Source organism: Bombus affinis, chromosome 5, assembly GCF_024516045.1.
Source record: "Bombus affinis isolate iyBomAffi1 chromosome 5, iyBomAffi1.2, whole genome shotgun sequence".
In the NCBI taxonomy this organism is placed as follows: Eukaryota; Metazoa; Arthropoda; class Insecta; order Hymenoptera; family Apidae; genus Bombus; species Bombus affinis.
Window position 1 is genome coordinate 3,776,790 of NC_066348.1, and position 23,989 is coordinate 3,800,778.

General features: G+C 30.7%; 4 protein-coding genes across 13 annotated transcripts in view; 3 read left to right on the plus strand and 1 right to left on the minus strand.

Moving 5' to 3' along the window:
• Nucleotides 1-3,505, plus strand: part of LOC126916539 (protein sidekick) — a 43,610-nt gene extending 40,105 nt beyond the window's left edge. For all 5 annotated transcript variants that reach the window (XM_050722438.1, XM_050722439.1, XM_050722440.1 and 2 more), the window contains 4 exons: nucleotides 253-410; nucleotides 494-656; nucleotides 724-1,052; nucleotides 1,116-3,505. In XM_050722438.1, the coding sequence (XP_050578395.1) occupies nucleotides 253-410; nucleotides 494-656; nucleotides 724-1,052; nucleotides 1,116-1,358 (893 nt within the window). In that variant the 3' untranslated portion in view covers nucleotides 1,359-3,505. The remainder of the gene's footprint in view (nucleotides 1-252; nucleotides 411-493; nucleotides 657-723; nucleotides 1,053-1,115) is intronic.
• A 93-nt stretch (nucleotides 3,506-3,598) lies between these two features.
• LOC126916562 (uncharacterized) lies at nucleotides 3,599-5,754 on the minus strand. 2 transcript variants are annotated; one of them, XM_050722501.1, is made up of 4 exons: nucleotides 5,394-5,754; nucleotides 4,345-4,503; nucleotides 4,054-4,264; nucleotides 3,599-3,981 (listed from the first exon to the last, which is right to left on the minus strand). In XM_050722501.1, the coding sequence occupies exons 1-4, from the start codon at nucleotides 5,574-5,576 to the stop codon at nucleotides 3,623-3,625; spliced, it is 912 nt and encodes a 303-aa protein (XP_050578458.1). In that variant the 5' UTR covers nucleotides 5,577-5,754; the 3' UTR covers nucleotides 3,599-3,622. The 2 variants fall into 2 exon arrangements, with proteins under 2 accessions (XP_050578458.1, XP_050578459.1); XM_050722502.1 differs by having other exon boundaries at nucleotides 5,412-5,753.
• Nucleotides 5,023-21,641, plus strand: LOC126916538 (nucleosome-remodeling factor subunit NURF301). Of its 5 annotated transcripts, XM_050722434.1 has the most exons (26): nucleotides 5,023-5,317; nucleotides 7,325-8,388; nucleotides 8,740-9,022; nucleotides 9,114-9,322; nucleotides 9,418-9,783; nucleotides 9,844-11,043; nucleotides 11,123-11,313; nucleotides 11,407-12,528; nucleotides 12,610-12,919; nucleotides 12,981-13,116; nucleotides 13,454-13,731; nucleotides 13,844-13,984; nucleotides 14,086-14,190; nucleotides 14,289-14,467; nucleotides 14,589-14,837; nucleotides 14,909-15,125; nucleotides 15,225-15,566; nucleotides 15,632-15,811; nucleotides 15,894-16,124; nucleotides 16,237-16,546; nucleotides 16,638-16,839; nucleotides 16,917-17,179; nucleotides 17,250-17,417; nucleotides 17,504-17,699; nucleotides 17,786-17,870; nucleotides 17,986-21,641. In XM_050722434.1, exons 2-26 carry the CDS (start codon nucleotides 7,338-7,340, stop codon nucleotides 18,186-18,188), a joined length of 8,217 nt encoding a protein of 2,738 aa, XP_050578391.1. In that variant the 5' UTR covers nucleotides 5,023-5,317; nucleotides 7,325-7,337; the 3' UTR covers nucleotides 18,189-21,641. The 5 variants fall into 5 exon arrangements, with proteins under 5 accessions (XP_050578391.1, XP_050578390.1, XP_050578394.1 ...); XM_050722433.1 differs by lacking the exon at nucleotides 5,023-5,317 and having other exon boundaries at nucleotides 6,533-8,388; XM_050722437.1 differs by lacking the exon at nucleotides 5,023-5,317 and having other exon boundaries at nucleotides 6,533-8,388; nucleotides 15,894-16,040.
• On the plus strand, nucleotides 21,641-23,930 carry LOC126916573 (4-aminobutyrate aminotransferase, mitochondrial-like). Its single transcript, XM_050722520.1, has 9 exons — nucleotides 21,641-21,692; nucleotides 21,785-21,900; nucleotides 21,977-22,144; nucleotides 22,214-22,300; nucleotides 22,434-22,629; nucleotides 22,691-22,863; nucleotides 23,157-23,314; nucleotides 23,393-23,661; nucleotides 23,738-23,930. The coding sequence occupies exons 1-9, from the start codon at nucleotides 21,641-21,643 to the stop codon at nucleotides 23,863-23,865; spliced, it is 1,347 nt and encodes a 448-aa protein (XP_050578477.1). The 3' UTR covers nucleotides 23,866-23,930.
• The last annotated feature ends 59 nt before the right edge of the window (nucleotides 23,931-23,989 follow it).

Below are 23,989 nucleotides of genomic sequence, written 5' to 3' on the forward strand. Positions count from 1 at the left end.
CCTACAGTTTTAATTTTTCAGTTTTTACGTCTAATACTTCGTTAATTCCCTTAAAATATGTAATGTATAACACACAACATAACTATGCAAGTTTTCAGTCATCATTAGTTTCTTAAAAGCTATGAAAGCAACCAGATATATCATTCTTTCCTGTAGTACATAATTTTATGAAAACCTGCAGAAGTTTTCAATTGCATTTATGATCTCATTATCAAAGTCAAATAAATTTTATTATTATATTTGTAATTATAGATGACAGTCGTTGGCAGACGATCGTGCGTAGTAGTAATGGACCATTGACAGAGTATTCTGTATCTTATCAAAATTTACTTCCATCTACGTCGTATTTATTCAGAGTAATATCATATAATCGTTATGGAATTAGTTATCCAGCATATTCCACAGAAACGGTAAATAGGATTGCTGAATATACATTTTTATAAATATTTTTAAGCATTAAATATTAATGATAATTTTCTGTTTTTTTTTTTAGATTTTAACTCCATCAAAGCTATACCTTGAATATGCATACCTACAACATAAACCGTTTTACAGACAAACTTGGTTTATGGTTACTTTAGCTGCTGCATCAATTATAATTATTATAATGATCATAGCAGTGCTATGCGTGAAAAGTAAAAGCTATAAATATAAACGTAAGTTGTAATAAATACATTCTAACACAAAGTGTATGAGTTTATAATAATCAAGTAATTGTTCTAGAAGAAGCACAAAAGACACTTGAAGAGTCTATGGCGATGGATACTGATGATAGACAAGAGTCTGATTTAGAGCTTTATAGATCAAGACAAGGAGGTGGTGGTGCTATGAATATGGCTAATGCTTGTGGTACATTAGGTAAAAGAAACACTTTAGCAAGAAAATCTATGCATCCTCCTCCTCCTACAATGTTGGGAAAGTCACCTCCTAGACCATCACCAGCCTCTGTTGCTTATCATAGCGACGAAGAAAGTCTGAAAGGATATGATGAAAACCCTGACGATAGCAGCGTTACGGAAAAACCTTCCGAAATTAGTTCAACAGATTCACAGGTAACATTCCTTAAATATATGTATAAAACATAAGCATTATACATAACATATTTTATGTTATAGGGATCTGAAAGTGAGAATGAAAGTGTACAATCGGATCCACATTCCTTCGTAAATCATTACGCTAATGTTAATGATTCCTTAAGACAATCCTGGAAACGCCAGAAACCAGTTAGAAATTATTCATCGTACACTGATTCTGAACCTGAAGGTAGTGCCGTTGTCAGTTTAAATGGGGGACAAATTATTATGAACAATATGGCAAGGTCGAGAGCACCATTGCCTGGTTTTTCGTCTTTCGTATAATTTGTTCATAATAAAAAAATGAAAGTTTTCGTTAAGTAGATAGGGTGCCGAATTATAGACTAGCAAAATTTATAATCGTTATACGATTAAAGTAAAATAAATTTATGCTGAGCACGAATTAATTTTGAAGCATATAAATAATTTGGAGAAAAAAGAAAATTATTAAATATATGTAAAAAGAGATATTGTTAAAATTTTGATGAAGCAGAATAGTTAGAATTTTAATAGCTCAGCACTGAAATTAAAATACACAGAGTTAAAGACTTATGTTGAAACACAAATTTATGAGTGTTTCACGCACGCTGATACTTCGTATAGTAATTTTAAAATGCTTTGGCACCACCATATTGTGATATATTGAAATACATATTATTTATAATTTTAGGTAAAGTCAAAATGTGTATAATGAATATTTTTACTTTCATTAAGTGAAGTTGGAACAAAATATTGCATGGATCTCGAATAACATAATGCTTGCGCATTTTTTTTAAATGTAAGAAAAATAAGTTTGAAACAATCTGTTAATATAACGTATTAAAAATGAAATAGAATATCATTAATAATAATAAAAAAAAATATCGTATCGAAAACTGCCAGAGATAACCACATATATAATTAATAAACTCAAAAAATAAAATAATATTTTAATACTACATTAATATGATAAAAACAACTAAATTATAATCCATTAAAACATACAAACATACTAATCAGAGTATCACTTATAAATCTTTTCCACTCATATGAATACATTTTTTTAATGTTTCTAATTGACATTTGTGCAACAAAATAAAAGTTGTTTAATATAAGACATCGATCTAAATATATGAACAGTTCACAATCAGGCCTATCATATCAATTTCAATTAATCTTCATAAACTAAAGATGAGTCTGATAAAGTTATTGTACCGAATAAATAGAGAACATTACATGAAATGCGACTGCGTGAATTTCTATCTTTAAGGGTCTTTGTTTTTAATATTATTATGTATAATGTACATAAAATTTATATAAATTACAAAATAGCAAATACCAATACAACACTTGTACATTTAGTGCACAGCTTAGACAACGTTAGATAAAAGTTTATGCTAAGTAATCCTTCAACAACGTATATTTATCTTCTTCAAATAGATATCTATCGTCTATTTTCATCTTTCTTTTTAAATCATAGAATGAAGAAGAAAAAGACATGACTTTAATGCATTGACATTTGCATATAAAGAAAATGCAATCTATTTAATTCACCACAATATCGTAAATTCATTTGTAGTATATAATATTACACTTACAGTATTGTAAAACATTATCATACACAAACTTATTCAATTTTAGGACAGTAATCTTCTTACCATAATGCATTTAATCTATGTAATTATTGTTTTAAAGGTGAAAAGCATTTCAGACTGATATTGATGCGTGAAATGTCTTTTTTGCTTGATACTTATTTTGTAAAAAAAGATCATAGAAACGATATAAACAAAATGTTAAGAAATCGTAGAAAATGTAAAACAAATTTTGAAATATTCTTCGATAATATACGCTAAAATCTAGGAATATATGTATTATTGAAAATATAAGACGATGAAAATAATTGAACAGTTCAATGATGGCAGCTATAATTCTATTATATTTAATAGAGTAATTATTAATTGTAGTTGGTTAATGAAACAAGGTTGATAAAATTATACGCGAACTTTTAATTTGATTGATTTTTCATTCAATACAACTGTAATATCAATTACAAATCAAAAATTGTAATTAATATATGTCACGAACTAGATAGCAAATTGTTTGATAAATATTTACTTTTAAAAACGATACATTCTTTGTTCTTAATATTATATTAGAAAACTTGCTTTCTGATTTTTATATTATATAGTATTAATTTCCCTATTTGTTAACATCAATTATCAATTATTGTCATCCTGTGTCATAAAAACTTACTCTTCGTACAAATGAAGATATGATTGTCTCTACACACTGCCAATAAGAATTAATTTGAGGATGAAATTGTTTTTATCCGCATTTCTATATATTAATGACAAATTCAAACAAATCGCGTCTGAAATTATACATTACTCGTACAACATATTCTAAGTATGTGTTAATATTTTAATAAAATTTATATAATTTTATGCACACTATTTTTTTATAGTTTTGGTCAATGATGTTCTTACTAAGTTTTGGAATATTTTTAAAACAATTGAAACTGTGTGTTTATACAAATAAATAATAAATATGTTTTAATAAGAGATTTTTATTTATACAAAATGTTTTTCACAAGCTTCATACCATTTGTTAAGTTTTGGCGGATATTTTTTGGGAAAAAATTGTTTAATTGTACACCATACAGCAACATCTGCTATATCAAAGTCCTTTTTATCTGGCCAATTTAATTTATCTGCTATTGAAGATAATATTTCTTGCTTTTTCTTTGCTGATTCTTCAAAATGTAAAGAATGACACAAATCTAATATCAAGTCAGTAGTATTTATCTTTTCTGTACAATCATAATTTTCATAATTATGCGAATTTATTAATCTACTTAGATATCTTAAAAAATTTGTTTCGCCAGTTATATAATAACTATATAGACCAGATATAAGTTCCAGATCATTAACTGAAAATAAAACTTTTTGTAAGTGTATATCTTTTACTATTTAACTATTTCCATAAATATGATTTATTTTACCATTTTTCCAGATCAATGATAAATTAATAATATTATTTTTGGAAGAACTTGTAGTTGATTCATAATTAACAGACACTTCTTTATTAATACTTGAATGAACATAAGTTTGTACTTTAATATCAGTATCTTTCCACAATTTTTGCAATGCTGATATAAAATAAGGTTGTCTTTTAGGATTCACATTAATGATAAGATTCACATTAATTGGCTCCTATAAAAGTCAATGTTAATAAATTCTCATATGAACTTCTTACTTAAAAGATTAAAAATACTATCCTACATTGATATTACCTGGCTCTTATTAACTGTAGAACTTTTATCAACTACTGTAGTTTGTTTCGTTTGTTTTAAAAACCCAGAAAGTGTCGAAACTTGTTTCTTAAGTTCTGCAAGTTGTGCCAGTATCTTTTCTTGTCGTGCTTCTAATGCATTATATTCTGGTAGTGGACTCTGAAATAAAATCTTACTTTAAGGTACATTTAATATTACCCATATAAAGAATTAGTGATTACCATAATATAAACCTTAATAAGAGGAATAAATTAACTAGATAGTTCTGAAATAAAGCTAAAATTATTTGACATTACTGTATGAAATCTATCAATTATAATTTAAACATCATGACTAAAAGAAAATTTTTCTATTTTCCAAACATTGTCAAAGCAGTTTTCATACATAACATCATCATTATAATTACTAATCGATCACAATCTAAACCTCACAATTCAACATAATGGTTATGACAATACAGTTTCTCATAAAATATATTCCAAACTCTGTTTCAAGTTAAAAAATACTAGCAACATTCAACATTCATATATTTACTATTTCCACTTCAGAAAAAAAATGCCTAAAAACATAGGGTTATGGAGAATAGATTTGATAGGTGATCACTAACATTGTTGATTAATGCCAGTAAATATCTACAAAGTACATACATCTTTTTACTGGGTTAGGTTTTACATGTGTTTGGTTATACAACTGTACTTTGTAGCTTTCAGTGCAGTTCTAATTTAGTAAGCTTGCCCTTCTATACTAATTATCAACGCATTCCCGCTTATCCTTCAAACGAACTGAATTTTTCATCTACCGTAGCCGCGTAAGGTCCTGTTAGTTGAAAAATTGGAGGGGCAAGCATCGATCAAGTCTGTAGAACCATATTCCCGGTCGATCGTGATTAGTGCTTGTGGAAATTTTGGGAGGAGTCATGCACAACAAGCTTGAGACAGAAGAAACACTCGTAGCTACCATGCTTAATAAACGCGTGAGTAAACCGTTCATTCCAGTTAAACTAGCAACATTCTCGTTCACGTCGGCAAGATAACAGAAATGATGAAAACCTTTAAAAAGCTGATAACCTGCTCAGTGATATCAGGCACGATCTTGTTCTCGGCTTCCATATGGTCGTCTGTTGATTGTTCTTCATGAATATTTCGCATTTCGTACATCGTTTTCCTATGATGCAACATTTGTGGCAAAGAAACAATCGGTTTTAACGTATACATTCTCATATCGTTTTGCATTTCGTTCGTTATCCCGTGATTAATTCGTAAAAAAAACCGCCGACTCGTATTCACATTCGATCGTTACACTCTCGTTCGTTTTTCGTATTTCTCGATTTTCGCTTGACGGCCATTTTTCTTTAATCCCCTCTCCCTCCTTCGTGCTTTCATGCTGGTGCTAATGCTTTCCAACCACTGACATCCGTTTCAAAGATGGCGCCATAATTTTTGTCAAAATTACATCATATGGGAATCTTATGTCGTTCTTACTAATATATATCCATGTACTATCCTACGTGTTATGCTTCCAAAAATTGTTTCTTTCTTGTTTGTCATTATTTAAGTGGCTAGTTAAAGTTACATTATTTTCTCGTTCATCTAGGAATCAATTTTGGAAATACATAATTATAATATATATGACGTTAATTCAGTGATTTATCGTTGATAAATTATTTTTGTAAATTCTAGTTCTATTATTTTATTACTTAAACAAGTATTTAATAAACATACATTTAATCATAATATATTGCTATGTATGTATCTGATTGGCAACTTCTATCAACTTTTATGCGATTGTTAAATGTACTAGAAAGAATAACGTTTGTAGAAAATTCTTATTTTTAATACAAAGTATTTTCTTTTATGGCATTTAGGAAGTAACTGTTGTTAACAATAATTAGTAACTAAGTTTGTATTGAAAGAAAAAAGTTGTGCAATATCAGTTTAAACTTGACAGAATTTTAGCTTCAATTAGGAAGATGTCGCGTTCATCGCCGGTTTTTGTTAAATTAGTTGAAATTTATTATTAACTAAATTACATGATAAATATAGGAAAAATTTTTTCTTTGATATTAATAATATTAATTTTTAATTAGTATGATACTATGAACTAAAAAGAATGTGTACCGACAAAACGACACACAATTTGGAATTATAGTGGTGTCCTCTATCGAAGCTTCTCTATAACTAAGGTTAGATTTCTCTCTTGCGGGTAACAGCGAATTCGTTCGATCGTGTGTGCGAATTAATTGCATAATTTGTTGGAAATAATAAGTGTAGTGGATTAAAATAGGGATACTTGTGAAAAATCGAGGAAACAAATAATGCGAAGGAAGCATATTTATCGGAAGTGTGGTTAGAATCGCGTTCTTCCAACCGCGCATGTCGCCACCTATTGTTGATCTGACAGGCTCTTGTGTAGTTACGGTGAAAGCGATTGGATCTTCTGTACGTTTCGTGAGAAATTAAAAAGCAATCAATTAGTTTCTGCATTGCATGAATCTTGTCAGAACTCAGTCGAGGAGAATGTGTCGAGCAACAGATTGTTCTAGATAGGAGAAAGGAAAATTTTATCAAAGATTTTTCTCTACTTTTGGAGTAGATGCGTTCGAGGCCAGACATGGCGGCTATTCGATGAACCAATTACAGCAGCGCTCTCTTAAAAGATTAGATATTGTAAATTCCCCTTACATTCGCGTCAGTGAATAATTCTGTACTTATTTTGGTCGTTACTAGTAGTAATACAAGTTGTTATAATTACGGGAAAGTGATTGTCGTTCGTCGACAGAAAAATAGAAGCCACGCAAGATCGTACCGAAACGTTTGATCATGAAAGAATTGTGTTTGGTCACGTGACCATAGCCGAAAAATGGCGCAAAGATCAGAGTACAAACATGAGTTCCATTTCATTCCTACGATGTCATTTGTATTTGTTTACAAGCACGCGTTTTCATAAACCACGTGTTAAGTAAGTGCCATTTCGTTGACAGTGTGTGACGAACAATGACGGGGAGAGGGTCGAAGAGACGGGGCCGACCTCCGAAATCGGTGGTCATGGAAAGGCCCAAAAAATTTCAATACCATCTTATGAAGAAGCCGAAATATTTGCAAAACAAGGGTTCGGAAACACCAAACTCACAACCAAGTACACCGACACCTTCAAGACCATCATCGCCAGTTGAAAGCGAGGAAAGCAGACGAAGTACGCGAACTCGAAAATCTCGAGGACCCAGAGACAGACATTCACGAAAAGGTGGTCACTCAAGTTCTGGTGCATATCAACGCCGAGGTTACAACCCAAACGTTGATTATCACGATTCTGAATATCATTATGGGTCGGACTTTGGAGATGAGTCCAGTGACAAAAGTGAAGTTGAAGAGGATCTCCTGCAAAGCGATGCAGACTCATCTGAAAGTATAGAAGAACCTGATCCCTCCAGTGACAGTGACTTTTCCCTCTCCAGTTATAGTACTACTAGTGGCACACCCCGTAAAACACTGCTTAGTCAACAAAGGCCACCAAGTCCAGAACCATTATGGCTCCAAAATAGGGAACTGCCGCCGCTAAATTTACCTAAATCATCTGATGATCTATTAGTCCCTAGAGAACTTGTTATGCCATGTTTATCTATTTATGAAGTATTGAGACACTTTCGTACTTTGGTACGTCTTTCAGCCTTTAGGTTTGAAGATTTCTGTGCTGCACTTATGTGTGAAGATCAAACTAATCTATTGGCTGAGATACATATTATGCTCATTAAAGCGCTTCTTAGAGAAGAAGATTCTCAGCAAACACATTTTGGTCCTCTAGATCAAAAAGACTCTGTGAATGTTAGCTTATACTTTGTGGATTCTATGACTTGGTCAGAAGCATTACGTTCTTACGTAGAAAGTGACAAGTCTTTTGATCAAAATATTTTACATATTTTATCAACGTGTGAATATCCTTTTACTTCTGTTGAAGATAGAATCAAGGTGCTACAATTTTTGACAGATCAATTTTTAATTACAAATCCAGTAAGAGAAGACCTGCTGCACGAAGGTACACTAAATGGTATTTCATGTTGTTTTATTTCTTATGTATATTTTTTTACATAACAGTCCATAAATGTTCATGTTTAGAAATATATAAATTATTATTTAATCAGCAGGAAAATTTTGTATGTCCATGCTGAAGTTTTTGTTCCTTTGCAACTATGAATGCTAAAACTTTTTTCAGTGATTGAACATTATATGTATCAATTTGTATATTAATTAATAATTAATATTTCCTTAATGTCAGTATGTATATTAAAAATTATTTTAATCGACTTTTTAATTTATTAATAATTTTTCATCGATTACAAAATATTCTTTATAATATATTATGATGATAGTATGTATCATAAATACTATCATTTTATAGGAAATATGCACTATGATGATCACTGTAGAGTATGTCATCGTCTGGGAGATTTATTATGTTGTGAAACTTGCCCAGCAGTGTTCCACTTAGAATGTGTTGAACCTCCATTGGTTGATGTTCCTACTGAAGACTGGCAATGTAGTACATGCAAAGCTCACAAAGTTACAGGAGTTGCTGATTGTATACCTGATGTTGAGAAAAATGGTTCACTATGTCGTCAAGAACATCTAGGATTTGATAGACATGGCAGAAAATATTGGTTTCTTGCAAGAAGAATTTTTGTGTAAGTGTACAAAAATAAGAATTTTCTATACAATATATTGCGTTATATATTAAAGAAATGTTGATTGTATTAATAAAATCGATTATTGTAGCGAAAGTGAAGATGCAGAAGTTTGGTATTATAGCGCACCTTTACAGCTAGAAGAATTAATGCTTTGTTTAGACCGTAATGAAATGGAAGTTGCACTTTATAGAGAATTATCAGATTACAAAGATGAAATCGTAAGACAAATGGAACTTACAGAACAGATCACTAATCAGTACAAGGGTAACAAAAAATCATACCTAGAAGTAGAAAACAGTGAGTGGTTGCATTTCTAAAATTTTGCATTTTTTAAATTTTATTTCTGATTTAAGGGAATAGTATTTAATACTTTCATCAAATATGCATTGCAGATCTCATACAAAAATTACAAAAAGAACGCCAAGAGAAACAAGAAAAAGAAGAAGAAGAGAAAAAAGAAAAACAAAGGCAAGAAGCTGAAGAAATGGTACGCAGAATTCATGAAGGTACAGATTCTCTAGAAGAACAATTAGCAGCTGTCACTGAACAGCAGGAAACAAAATCGTCCGAAGAATCAAATGCAAAAGAAAATACTCAAAAACTAGGTACAGAAAATGTAGAAACAGATGGTGTAGATACCAATTTAACAGATGGAGTAAATAAAGATGTTAAAGCCAGTATATCATCGTCATCCTCTGAAGAAATTGATGAAGAAGTATTAGAAGGAGAAGAGGGTATTTCAAAAATTGGTAAAGATGGTAAGTTGTGCAGTTATAAAATTATTTAATTAGATAGAATAATGTACATTTTTTTCATAGGAAAAAAACATACTATTGTAACGAGGTCAAAAACAGGATCTTTACAACCTAGGACATTTAATATGGATGATTTAAAGAAACGTAGTAGTGGACAGTTGTCAAAGGAAGAGTTAGAAAAACTAGATAAAAGTTTGAAAGAGGAGGGAGATGGTACTAGATTAACAAGACAGAAAGCTCATCAAATAGCTTCTGGTACACATCTTTTTAAATTAGGGATGGATAACAACTTCAAATCATACGTGAATCAATATAGTACCAATCCTATTTCTCTGAATAAGGCCCAACGTAACGAAGAACGCGATAAAAAGAGGCATTTGTCACACAAATTTTCACTTACACAGGCCTCAGAATTCAAATGGGTTGGGAGTTTGACAGGAACGCGAGCTCTCTTAGTAAGCACAATTCGTCAGACAATTCTTCAACTCGAAAGTAGCATTCAATCATCGTTTATGCATACTAATTGGCCTCTTTTGCGTAAACCTTGGACTACGGCGGTGGGTGCTTGCGTTAATCCCAGAGATTTTGCGCGTGCTCTTATTGTTTTACAAGCATGCATTAAATCAGTAGTGTTTGCTAGTGTATGGCATGATCAACTTGGACACGTGAAATTACAAAGAGTAACAGCCCTTGAACGAGAAGAGAAGAAGCGCCAGGATAAGAAAGATAAGAAGGAAAGAGAAGATGAAGAAGAACGTAATCGTCTATTTAATTTTGTCAAATATACTTTAGGTTTGAAACATCAAGTATGGAAACAAAAAGGAGAAGAATATCGAGTACATGGACAAGGCGGATGGCTATGGGTATCTGCTAGTCGCCGTTACAGATGTTTTGACATCTCAAAATTGGGTCTTCGAATAGGTCCACAGAAAATTATGGTACAAATTAAAGATCAAGAAGGATTAAAAATATTAGCTTTAGATCCTCCTACATATGATTTTTTGATAAAAGAATATTGCTCTTCTAAAAAAGAAGAAAATGATATGAATATTAAAATAAAAGAAGAGATTAAAGAGGAAGAATCATCAAAGGTTACATCACTTGACACATCTATAAAACAAGAGTGCAAAGAAGACAACATAAAAAAAGAACCAATTGAAGATAAACAAAATAAAATGGAAACAGATACAAAAACCGAAGAAAAAACAGTGGCAAAAACAGAACCACAACAGATTAAACAGGAAACAAAAATGAATTTATCATGTGAGTGTGGTAAAAAAATATTCAACTATTTTTAAGTATATACATCAAACTTATGGTATTAATTTGTTTCTACCCATAGTTTTAGCTGGTATGAAAATCGAAAAAGTTTATACACCTATCAAAGAATTTGAAGAAATCGATATTATTAAGGCACTAACGACTAACGGAAGGCTTCATTACCCAAAAATTGCCAAAAAGACTAGGGTCGACGATTTTTTGACACGTAGAACACATTTAAAACTTTTAGAAGAAAGAAGATTAATACAGACTGTAAGTAGATATTATTGGTAAAATAAAGTAGAATATAAGTAGTACATATTAGCATATCATTTATGTATTCTTTGAAATATGCATTAATTTTAGGAGAAATCAAAGGAGTTGTTAAATCAATCGACAAATCATAAAGCAGATGGAGATTCCGAAATAGATATAGAAAATAACGAAGAAAGTGATACAGATGGAGCTGATAATTCTTTACAGAATATTCTTACTGGAAAGCAGCCTAAAACTATGCCTACATCGACCAGAGAAATGCTGACTGTAATAGGAAAGCGTATTCAACAAGTTAAAGCCCAATATGCCAATATAATGAGATTTAGTAAAAATACTAGTTGCTATTCACGATATTGTAATATGACTGCACCGCCAGGAAAGATTACAACTACAACACAAAGTTTAACATCTACCTGTTATTCTCCTATATGTCTTCAAAAAGCAAGACTAAAACTCGATCTGATAGCATTGCTAAGGAAAGCTAATGCTTTAAATAATAATCAATCGACATCGAATTTATCAATTGGAGCAACTATAACACAACAACCACAAACAAATTCAAAGACAGACGGAAATGATGAAGCTAGAGATGCAATCAGGAAAGATTTAGAATCCGCGGTAGCATCTGCAACTCATTGTACGGAAGAAACACCAGCTACGAATGTAGTAAAAGATGTTGCTTCGCCTCCTATCAAAAAAATAAAAGTTGAATCTAATGGTAAAGATGTCAATTCAGAACATGTAGTAACCACTACAACTAATAATATAGTTACTACTACGACAGTAACTACAACACAACATACTATAAAGTCAGTTGATGGCGTTATACAGAGTATGCAGGAAAGTACAAGTTCTCAAAATTCAGTTACATTTTCATCCGAAGTCAAAACAAGTGCAGGACAAAAGACAATGATTGTTAATCGAAGAGGAAGAACAGTGCAAAGAAGTACAATGGCTAAGGAATTAAATGCTGATGGTACAGAAAGAGTGTACTCTACTACTTCAACCGAAGGAAAAGTTTATCTGAAGAAAGTTGCAATCTCTTTGGCTGATAGAAAAAAGAAGCGCACTCCTGTTAAATACCCTTTATGTTCCACATTTTGTACAAAAAATAAACATCGTAGTATATTGCTACTTCCACAACATGAATTGCGTAAATTGGCTAGAGTTGGTGGACGAATACAAGTTCAAGGTTTTCATCATATGGCCAAGGTATTTCATTAATAAAATTTGCATTAAAAACAATAAAATATAATACAATGTAATGAATTAATTTTAATTTCTTTATTATAGGCAAATATGTCAGTATGGCCATATCCCTGCCCTAGGCCATTATTTAAGACTTGTTGGTTATACAGAACAGTTGGCATAAAATCACTGGCTGCTGCAGCTCTTCAATTAAGAATATTATGGGCATGTCTTCGTTGGGACGATATGGCTGCAAAACCGTTATCTACAGATGGCAAACATCAAATTACAACTGATACGGAAATTATGTCATTAGAAATTCTTAAACACCGTCATGTTGGCCAATTTTTAGATAAGACGCAGTACTTACGTAGAAAAGTTGTTATACCTTTGGAACTTCCAAAACAAGTCAGAGGTTTGTATTAATAAATAAATTTTGAAAAATAAGTGATATGATGTGTGATTATATTTTATAGAAGTTACATCTATAAGAAGTGGTCTGCGAAAAAGGAAACGACCAGAATCACCACAAAGCACCGAACCACAAGTTACAGAAGAATGGGTTGATGAGGACAAATTGGAGCTATGGGAAATTAAACAATATGGTGATAGGTATGTTTAGCAAAAAAAATTATGATTTATTCTACGTATTCTGATCTATAACTTCTTTTTTCTTTTCCTATTTATACTATACTATACTATTTCCTATCTATACTATAACTTCTGGACTTTTGCTATTTAAATATTTCATTCCAAGAAAATTTCATACAAGTACATTTTTTACAATTTGTTAAAATATCTGTATCTTCCTACAATTTTATTAGAATTAGGATATTAATGATTGCATTAAATTCCTATTGCTTTTACCTTATGATATCACTCAGTTCTGACCTATCCTCATTTAACACCATTCGATACTAACCCTCCACTTGGTGTGTGTCTTATCCAGGTTAGAGAAGGCTAATGCCCAGATTATTACTAGGAGTCGATCGGGACAACCACAATCCGCGGTTGGTTCTAACCGAAATGCAGGCGCAAATTCTGGTATGAACGATCAACTTGTTAGTGGTAAAGCAACACCTGAAGAGATTAAAGAAAAGATGGAGCAGCAATTGCGCATGCAAAGAGCTGCTCATCAACAAAAGAGAGCATTAGAAACTTTAAAAAGCCCAGCCAATTCTGGTTCACCTACACAAGTTGTAAAAGTTACAGCTAACTCCACTCATGGTAAGATTTAGATATATTAATCAAATCTATTTCGAAATAAATTATAATTGATTATATGATATATCATGTAACTATTACATAGCAAAAAAAAAATATTAATTTTTTATCACAGATGGCACAGTTAAATTGGTTTCCAAAGTTGCAATACCAGCAAATCCAAACAGTGGGACAAAATCACAACTAACTTCCCTTTTGACAACACCTGCACAGAATAAGCCTTTTATTAGTACAAAACGTATTTATATGGCGAAATGTAAATACCAAATTAAATATATAAATATTAAGTCAAATATATACATAAATGTAATATGTATTTGATATTTATGTATATATCTAATATTTTCTTTAAAATAGCATCTCTTGGAACAACAAAAGTTGTTTCTGGACCTACAAGCATTTTACCGAAAACACAGCAAGCTGGAAATCAACAGTCCCTAATTAAGGTTTCCGGTCAAGCAGGTACATTTATAACATTGATTATTTTTTATTCAAGTAACAACAATTAGATTACAATCTATTTTTTTCTTTTTCTAATTAAATTTATATTCATAAAATAGGTTCTATACAACAAATCCAACAAAGAGTACAGATTATAAGAGGCCCAGATGGAAAGCTTCAAGTTCGTGGTTTGATGCCTGGCCAACAATTAGTTCAAATGCCGGATGGAAAACTTCATGTGTTAAACAATAGTCAAGCAATTACTACTCTTGCACAAACTGGTGGAACAACCATACAGGTAAAATTACTAATTTGGTGTGTATGTGCGTGTGTGTATGTGTGTGTTGTGTGTAAAATATCATGAGATAAAATATTTCAAATAAAAATGGTTTATTAATTTATAAATTTCCTTTTTCAAGACAAAAACAGCTACAACAACTACAGCTAAAGTGGCTACAACAGCTAATTGTACAACTAAGACTAGTCCATCCAAAACAACAACAAATACAACGTCACAAGTACAAGGTGTTCAGCAATCGCAAGTTCAATCTCAGCAAGGAATTCAACGTTCATCAGCAACCACTGTAACTATTGCCACTACACCCACACAACCAACCAAAAATGCTATTGTAGTGGCCAATACTGGACAAATTGTACAAAGTGCACAAGTATGTTACAGTTACATTCAATTTTAATAAAATATATGCACGTAATAATAATATATTAATTAATAACATAGGTCATATCTTCTGGTGGACAAGTCATTAGTGGAAATCAAATAGTGGTTACTAATGCTAATTTAGCTCAACAGCTTGCAACGGGTAAAGCTCAGTTAACGACAATCGGTGGTCATCAAGTGGTTATTCGTAGCACTCCGACAGGCAATCAAATTGTACATTTAAATTCGACAAACAGTGGTATTATTGTAAAAAATACTGTAACACCAACTAAACAAGGTATATTCAAATTTTATATCTTGAAAAATAAATGTTTTGACCAAAAAATTAAGGGTAAAATGAACTATTTAAATAAAATGAACTTTTTGAATGTTTTAGTTCCTGTACTACAATCTACTCAATCAACAACTACAGCAACAACAGGAGCACAGTCAACTGATACAACAAATAATAGCACTGGTAGTACTACATCGACGAATGAGACATCAACTACTACTACAACTACGATAAATCAAACTTCTAATGCTCCAGCACCTGGAAGTGTAGAAGCATCTTTATTAGCGGGTCAACCACCTGGAACTGTCATTAAATGCGTTACTGCTCAAGTTATACAAACTACTCAAGGTCCTCGTATAGTTTTACAAGGTTTACAAGGCGCAGATTTTACCCCGCAACAACTTGTAATGGTGCAGCAACAGGTCAAACAACAACTACTTAAAGGTTCGTATACATGTCATATATGTATTTAATGTTATTAGCATATTTATACTATACATATTTTATAGCCCAAGCTGCAACAGGAAAACAAGGAGTTTTGGGACCTACTAAAATTTATTTAGCTGTTCAACCTGCACCTAGTAGTCAACAATCGATTCAAAGTTCTACAACAGCAAATACACCTGCTACACCAGCAACAAAACCACAAACTGCACAACAACCAGTTGTTTCGCCACCAGCAGCAACTGGTTTGTATCTATATGATTTGATATCTTTTGCATTGATTAAATTAAATTTGTAATGGTATTAATATTATTTTAATTTCGATAGAACCTCAAACGGGAACTGAAAGCATTCCGGAGCTTCCGTCGACAGCAACTTCAAGTTCTCCCGAAAAACCGAAAGTAGTTGTTCAACAAGTTGCACAACCTAGTGTGACTACAGAAGAGGAATCACAAAAAACAAATGTAGCTAATGGTCAGCAACCTTTGCAATCTTTAAAAGAAGGAAACGATTCCTCGGCTAACAAATTTATTTTAACGCCTGATTACATACAACAAAGTTAGTTATTAATTAATATTATCTTTACTGTTTGATTTCAATGGGATTAGAAATATTTAATTGTTTCTATTTTTATTTCAAATATTCTAATTATTATTATAAAAATCTTCAGCCATCAAGAATGCATTGAAACAAGAAAACCTTAATCCTGAAATAGAAGAAAAGCTGCTACAACTACAACGATACCAAGAGAAGCAGATGAAAGGGGGTGTTGAAAATTCAGCAAGCAATAATCAAACTCATACTACGCCTACAATTACGACTCCACGTGTTCCATCTCGTAAAAGACCAGCACCTTCTAACATTCCAACAACGACCTCATCTACGAATGTACAATCAATAACAAATGATAAAGATACAGATTGGGCAGAAACACCTAGAAAGAAACCCGCTTTAAAACAAGAAAGTCGTGAAACTCCAAAGTAAATTTCTAAATCTAAGAATAGATATATAAAATAAAGACTTTCTGTTATACAAAATCACTTTTCTTTAATAATACCATTTACTTTTTAGAGTACAAAAGATTGAACCAATAGAGAATGAGTCTACCCCACAAAAAAGAGCAGCAAAGCTAAAAGACAGTCAAGAGCAACGAAGAAAGCAACAGGTTCACTCACGAATGCAGGTTTTGTTATTTAGACATAAAGAATTACTTAAAAAGGATATTCTAAAGAAGAGAGCACTGCTTGAAAAAGAATTACAGATAGATATTCAGGTACTATATTTGTTATTTGTTATAATATATACACATTCATATAAATTTATTTATATTATTCTTTGTTGAAATTATAGAAAGATTTATCAGCGGAATTAGCTTCGAGAACCAAGGCGGAAAGACACAAACAAGATGAGGTAAAAGTAGGAAGTGCGAAACGTAAAGCAAATGCTCAAATGTCTCAACAAGTTAGTCCGCCTAATAGAGGTGGAAGGCCAAGGAAGTATAAAGCCCAAGGAAGCAATACTACACCACCGGGTGCTTCAACCGCTGCCGCTACGAATAGAATCAAGAAAGAGAAGTTATATTGTTTATGTAGAACGCCATACGATGAAACGAAGTAAGTACTATAAAAAGATTCTTTACTCATAATATTTATTTAATGATGGTGAATTATGGTATTGAATTAGGTTTTATGTTGGATGTGATCTTTGTAACAATTGGTTCCACGGAGATTGCGTTGGAATTACAGAAGAAATGTGTAAGACACTTTCTGAGTTTGTTTGTACAGAATGTAGACATGCAAGAGATACACAGGAGTTATATTGTTTATGTAAACAGCCTTATGACGAATCTCAGTACGTAATGGTGCCAATTTATTTGTAGATTGCATTGATTTATTCTAGATCTATTACCACATATTTTAACATTCTTGTTTCTGCAGATTTTATATTTGCTGCGATAAGTGTCAAGATTGGTTCCATGGTCGATGCGTCGGTATTCTACAATCAGAAGCAGACAATATCGATGAATACGTTTGTCCAAATTGTCAACGAAATTCTTCCGTTAACTTTGCTAACATGAAAAATCTTAATGCAAAAGACCTTGATCTCCTGAAAAAATTAATTAAGCAAATACAGGTAAGGTAGTTGCAAATAATAAAAAAAAGTTATTTGTTAAAATAATATTTTTTATAATTATTGACACTAAAAATTTTGATATTTAGGCACATAAAAGTGCTTGGCCATTTATGGAACCAGTAGATCCAAATGAAGCACCAGACTATTATAAAGTTATAAAGGAGCCGATGGGTAAGTGTTATTTAAATTCTATGTAACAATATTATTTAATCTTTGATGAATTTAAAATTCAAAGGAGGAAATACAATTTTCTTTACCAGTATATTTCTGTTAATTATGTTTGCAGATCTGCAAACGATAGAATTGAGGATAAATGACAGATCTTACAAGAAATTAAGTGAATTTATCGGAGATATGACAAAAATATTTGACAATTGTCGTTATTATAATCCGAAAGAATCACCTTTCTTTAAGTGTGCAGAATCCTTAGAAACTTATTTTGTTCATAAGATCAAAAGTTTAAGAGAGAAGTTCTCTGAAGGAAAGTAAGCAATCAAATAAAGGATAAACGGGAAAACTGTAACTATAAACGAGTGGAAGTGTTAAGTATCAACGGTTTAATTCGTGTAACAACAGAAATGATCTGTGCCAGTAGAAAAGAGACATTCAAAGTAGCCATAAGTATATTAGCAGTAGTTTGTATAAGTTCACTATTTATTAGAATTGTGTGAACATTTAATTTGCTTTCGCAAACTTTTATTTGCATTGTGTCGTACAATGAATTTTGAACCAGAACTTATAACATTTTAGTCCTAAAACACAAAGTCTTCTTTAAGTACAATGATGCTTTTCTCATTATTTCAAAAGTATCATTTATTGTAAGAATTTATTATAAATTACGTTTAATATTTTTGGATGATACAAGTATATCATTCATAATAATACTTTTATTCTTTATTTATACAATTATTTAGACAATAAAATATTAGTTTCTTAAATATATTGTGCCTGTATACATCTTTTTAACAAAAAGAGGCAGTAAATATTTAATATAAAAATACTAAGAAAGTGTAAGTTCAAATTCATAAAATGAGAATTCAATTAATGTACTGTAAAATGAAAAATAATTTATATTGAATAAAATGTGCAATACATGCTTATTTATTATATTTTGTATATGAAAAAAATGAAAAAGCTTTTTATAAAAAATCATCATAATTTGCGGTTCAAAATTCATATGTTCCTCACAGGCATCTCTGTTTATGTACATCTATTAAATAAGTGTAATAATGCATGTTAAGAATAATTATAAATATATCAAATCAGTGCCACTGAGCGTTTAAAATGGTATGTTTTTAATAATACAATGCAATGTATTTTGAAAAATTATAAAAACTATGGAAAAAGTGGAAAACCATTAGAGAGTTCATTATCATTCAATAAAGAGGAAGAAATTGGTCCAATCACTGTCATTATGTTTCATTTAATAAAAAATGAAACCAGTTTTTTCACATCATAGATGTAAGGATTATTTAGCAAGCGCATAATAAATTGTACAAATTTGTTTATTATGCTCATAAGTAATTATTATTATGTTGTTTTATCATATAAATTTTCTATAAAATTGTTTATAAGTAACATATATGATGTTAGTTGATAAGAAGCAAGCAGATGTTTGCTTTGTATATATCCAAGTAGAAGTGACCATAAATTCGTTCTCATATGATGAGGACATTTAAATGCAAGAAATTGAATTCGATGAAAATATTGTTTATATTTTAGCTATTAAACTACCATTTGTGAAAATTATGAAACTATACCGTGTAGCATATGTACGAGTATGTTTAGTTTCTGTATACTTACAGGATATGAAGACGCAATATTATTTCATAAACATCTAATGATCGCGAAAAAATCTATACGTATATATATATATATATATATATATATATATATATACGTACATACATATATACATACATATTCATATAAAAAGCAGCAAGGAAATATTGTTTCTAATGTTTCATTAATAAAATGCAAGAGTGAAAGTATATAGTAAATATGTAACTCTTAAATGTTGGAGAACTCAAGAACTTTTATAAAATTAAACTACATAGACTTATTGAGTTGACAACTAAGTGATAGCGGATTTTGTCAATACCACCTAATGACAAAATCCGTAATTACTTAGTTGCCAACTCAATATTCTGTGAAGGTCTAAGTAATATTTCCACAAGGAAATCTGTTCTCTGATATTAAGAACTGTGGTTTCATATATGTACATTAACGTGTATGTTCACGAATTCAAGATGCGTCTTGACGATTGTCAATCATTTATTTAAGTGAGAAAAAAACAGATCGCTCAAAGCAGGTTGTACATTTTTGCCAGGATGATGCTTGTACAGTATTTTTAATTCAATGTTCACAAACCCTGGCACTGATCTGTTTTTTACCTTCGACTTTCGATTATAGTTACAGAATACATACAGTTCGTTATTTTGCCCAGATTTATATACATCATATTAGCTTTATTGTAAACTCGTTCCAAGTGATCGTGTCATATGCGTCTCATTAATTTATTGAGGCTCTTCTTTTATCTTTATTATAGTATACTTAAAAAATCATCATCTCAAAGTGTGTCGGTATATTTATAACTTAGATATACTGGAGTGTTATACATTTTTATTTTAATTCTTTGTCGTATTCTATCTTTAAAAAGTTCTATATCTCTGAGTTTGTTTGATCTATATATCGCAAAGAGTTAACCAAAAATTTTAAAAAAATTTTATTTTGTAAAGTATGCCTCAATGGATTTACTCTTTGAGATCTAGTGTATCTTTAATATTCTTCCGCTTTGCCTCGGAATATTATTTGACTCATAGAGACTTATAAATAAAAATTAATAAGTATTAATAAGTATTCACATTATATATTAATGCGAGCGGAATATATGCATTTGGAAATATGTAATGCTCCATACTAGCTTTATTGATCTTCGGAGACAAACGGAAGAATCAGATTGTATCTCAAAAAGTTAATCTCCCAATATCTTTTACGAGATGCACGTGCACCTATAAAATCGTTGAATACTCTTGAAATTTGAATACGTTAAAACAAACTTGATTACGATCATTCTATCGAGTATTCTTTCCTTACATAAGAGCGATACTTGACGACATACTGGAGTAAAGGATTTTTCTGTAAAAAATTGTAGAAATACTTCAAGACATATATTATATATTAGTCGTGTAAGTTTTTGGCATGCTACTGAAATGTAAAAACTGGGTGAAGAATTTGCAGCCACGTACATTCTGTGCTGCTCTATTTCACTTTGCCCGCTTATTAATCATGTAACGAGGTGTTTATTTCTATTAAGAACAAAAGCAACAAAGTGTGATTACATAACTATATTCATCTAAATCTAATACTACTAGTTTATAATAAATATATTTGTACTAATTTTAATCATAAACTTTGTTGTTTTTATTGCACTATAAATATAAGTTAGAGGAAAGCATAGTATGTTAATTTACATTTTTTAATTTGTATTGCTTAAAAAATAATAAACTACTGTATGACAGTGGCTTCAAGAAACTTTAAAAAAGCACATTAATACCGTTTAGTAATTAATTTTTAGTTTTATTTGCAAGAAACAATGTTTTTTGTATAAAGAAATAATGATATAAATAATTTCGAATTACTCTAGTATTAACATCATCATTTGTATTACTATTAAGTGTAAACTTAAATACTTCAAAGTTCAAATAATATTACACAGGACCTATATTAATAGTTATTTACATTCTTCTGTTATGATTTGAAACAAAAGTAAAAATGTGTCATTGCGAATGCATATATTACTCATCTTTTATCATTTCTTAAACATTCTCTCGAGTTTTTATTTAATATGAGTTAAGAATACATGTACATACATATAGTAGAATTTCATAAATTCTCTATATTAGTGACATTATTTAATAAATACGGAAATTTCTTATAAAATGTTGTGCAAAAGTATTGTGTATTCTGTTCAAAAGAGTCCGAAACCTCGTCGTGAGTACAAAACAACTATATTGCTGGTTAATAGAGAAATAAAATTATATTATTAAAATTTTAACATACTACACTTGGTAAATAATGTATAGAACTTCATCATATGCCAAAGGCACCATTACCTGGAGAACCTGCAAAACCATATACGCTTACTGAAATTCCTGGACCAAGGTCAGAAGCACTTCTCAATGAATTTTCTAAAATTCAGGTTTATATTATTATCACAAAATTCAAATTTTATTGAAGATTGACACATTCATATAAACAATTATAAAATATTGCAGCAAGTAGGCTCCATTCAATATTTTGGAGACTACCAAAGATCTGTTGGAAATTACTTAGCAGATATTGATGGAAATGTTTTCTTAGATATGTTTATGCAATTATCTACCCTTGCTCTTGGATATAATCATAGGTCAATTCTTGGTGCATTATCTTGTGGAGGAAATCAAGTAAATATAATTGAAAATAATTATATCCACTAAAATAAGCTTAAAGGTGTTAACATAATAAATTTTTAGCGAGTAATAGCAAACAGGCCTGCAATAGGATTATTCCCTGGTTTAGAGTGGCCGTGTAAAATACAGGATACATTGCTTCAACCATGTGTTAGATACTTTTACTTATTAAATTTGTAACTATGTTTATTTCATCAATAAGAATAAAAATAACATTGGATAGTAAATAATAATAAATAACAATGAATTTGTTAAATATAATATTATTTCACACATACATCAGGTAGCTCCAAAAGGGTTACCATGCATTTTTACAGCCATGTGTGGTGCTTGTTCAATTGAGCATGCTATACAAATGGCATTCATAAAATATGCAGAAAGACATCGACGTGGCAAAGATTTTACAGAGGAAGAAAAGGAAAGTGCACCTTTTAATAAACCACCTGGTTGTCCTGAATTGTCGATCCTTTCCTTTGAAGGTACCTTAACATAGTGTTGTAATATACCAACATTACAAATTGATGAAATTTATAAAATTAGGAGGATTTCATGGTAGAACATTTGGTGCACTGGCATTAACACATTATAAGTACATAATGAAAATTGATATACCTTCTCTTCAATGGCCAATTGCACCCTATCCACATTATTTATATCCATTGGATCAACATGAAAAAGAAAATAAAGAGGAAGATGCTCGGTGCTTGGAACAAGTAGATTTGATAGTACTATGATATAAATTTTAAATTAATTTTGTTGCTAAAGACTGATAAAATCTACATCAAAATATAAAAGGTAGAGGATTTAATAGAACGATATGAAAAGAATATGCCAGTTGCTGGTATCCTAGTTGAAGCAATACAATGTGAAGGAGGAGATAGACATGCTTCCCCAGACTTTTTTCTACAATTACAAGACATATGTAAAAGAGTAAATGTTTAACATGCTCTGTTTAGATTTTTATAAGACATAAATATTGAGAAATATAACACAATAAATTTTTCAGAGATCTATTCCTTTCATATTGGATGAAATACAAACAGGAGGTGGTGCAACAGGAAGAATATGGGCACACGAATATTTTGAATTAAACATTCCTCCTGATATCGTTACATTTAGTTACAAAATGCAAGCTAGTGGATTTTATCATTCTCCCGAATACATGTAACATATTTATTAAACATAATAGTGTTTGAATAGAATATTGTATCATTATAAATATTTTTCATACTATCTATTTAGGCCCAAGCAACCATATAGAGTTTTTAATGCATGGATGGGAGATCCAATCCAAATTTTACTGTTAGAGGCAGTATTACAAACCATCGAAGCAGAAGACTTATTAACTCATGTATGTTATGTCGGCAATTATTTGCTTTGTCAACTAAACGCCTTACAACATGAATTTTCGGATATTATAAGTTCTGTACGAGGTAGAGGCTTTATCATTGCCTTTGATACGAGATGTAGGGATATGAAAAAGAAATTAATGCATCTTTTACGTAATAAAGGTAATATCAAAAATTTAATATATTCATTTGACAATTTTTATATTCTATTTCCGTATAGTAAATTTACAAATGTTAGGTATACAAGTGGGCGACTGTGGAACAAAATCAATTCGATTAAGACCATGTCTAATATTCGGAGAATATCATGCCGATATCTTTTTAGAAATTCTTCGCGATTGCTTGCAAGAACTTGCAGAGTACTGATGTATTTGTAAATTATATTTTACTTATTTATTGTATTATACATTTGTTAAATATATACTTTAATACAAAAATATACGTTCTATAACATTATTATATGTATATATATAACAACTAATTATGAAGT

Coding starts and splice junctions, on each gene's coding strand:
- LOC126916538 (XM_050722434.1), top strand. CDS start 7,338: ATGACGGGGAGAGGGTCGAAGAGACGGGGCCGACCTCCGAAATCGGTG. Junction 17,180..17,249: donor ACGCCATACGATGAAACGAA/GTAAGTACTATA, acceptor GTATTGAATTAG/GTTTTATGTTGGATGTGATC. Junction 17,418..17,503: donor CAGCCTTATGACGAATCTCA/GTACGTAATGGT, acceptor TTGTTTCTGCAG/ATTTTATATTTGCTGCGATA.
- LOC126916573 (XM_050722520.1), top strand. CDS start 21,641: ATGTTGTGCAAAAGTATTGTGTATTCTGTTCAAAAGAGTCCGAAACCT. Junction 21,901..21,976: donor ATGAATTTTCTAAAATTCAG/GTTTATATTATT, acceptor AAAATATTGCAG/CAAGTAGGCTCCATTCAATA. Junction 22,145..22,213: donor TATCTTGTGGAGGAAATCAA/GTAAATATAATT, acceptor ATAAATTTTTAG/CGAGTAATAGCAAACAGGCC.
- LOC126916562 (XM_050722501.1), bottom strand. CDS start 5,576: ATGCAAAACGATATGAGAATGTATACGTTAAAACCGATTGTTTCTTTG. Junction 4,504..5,393: donor AGGTTATCAGCTTTTTAAAG/GTTTTCATCATT, acceptor ATTTTATTTCAG/AGTCCACTACCAGAATATAA. Junction 4,265..4,344: donor CTACAGTTAATAAGAGCCAG/GTAATATCAATG, acceptor TGACTTTTATAG/GAGCCAATTAATGTGAATCT.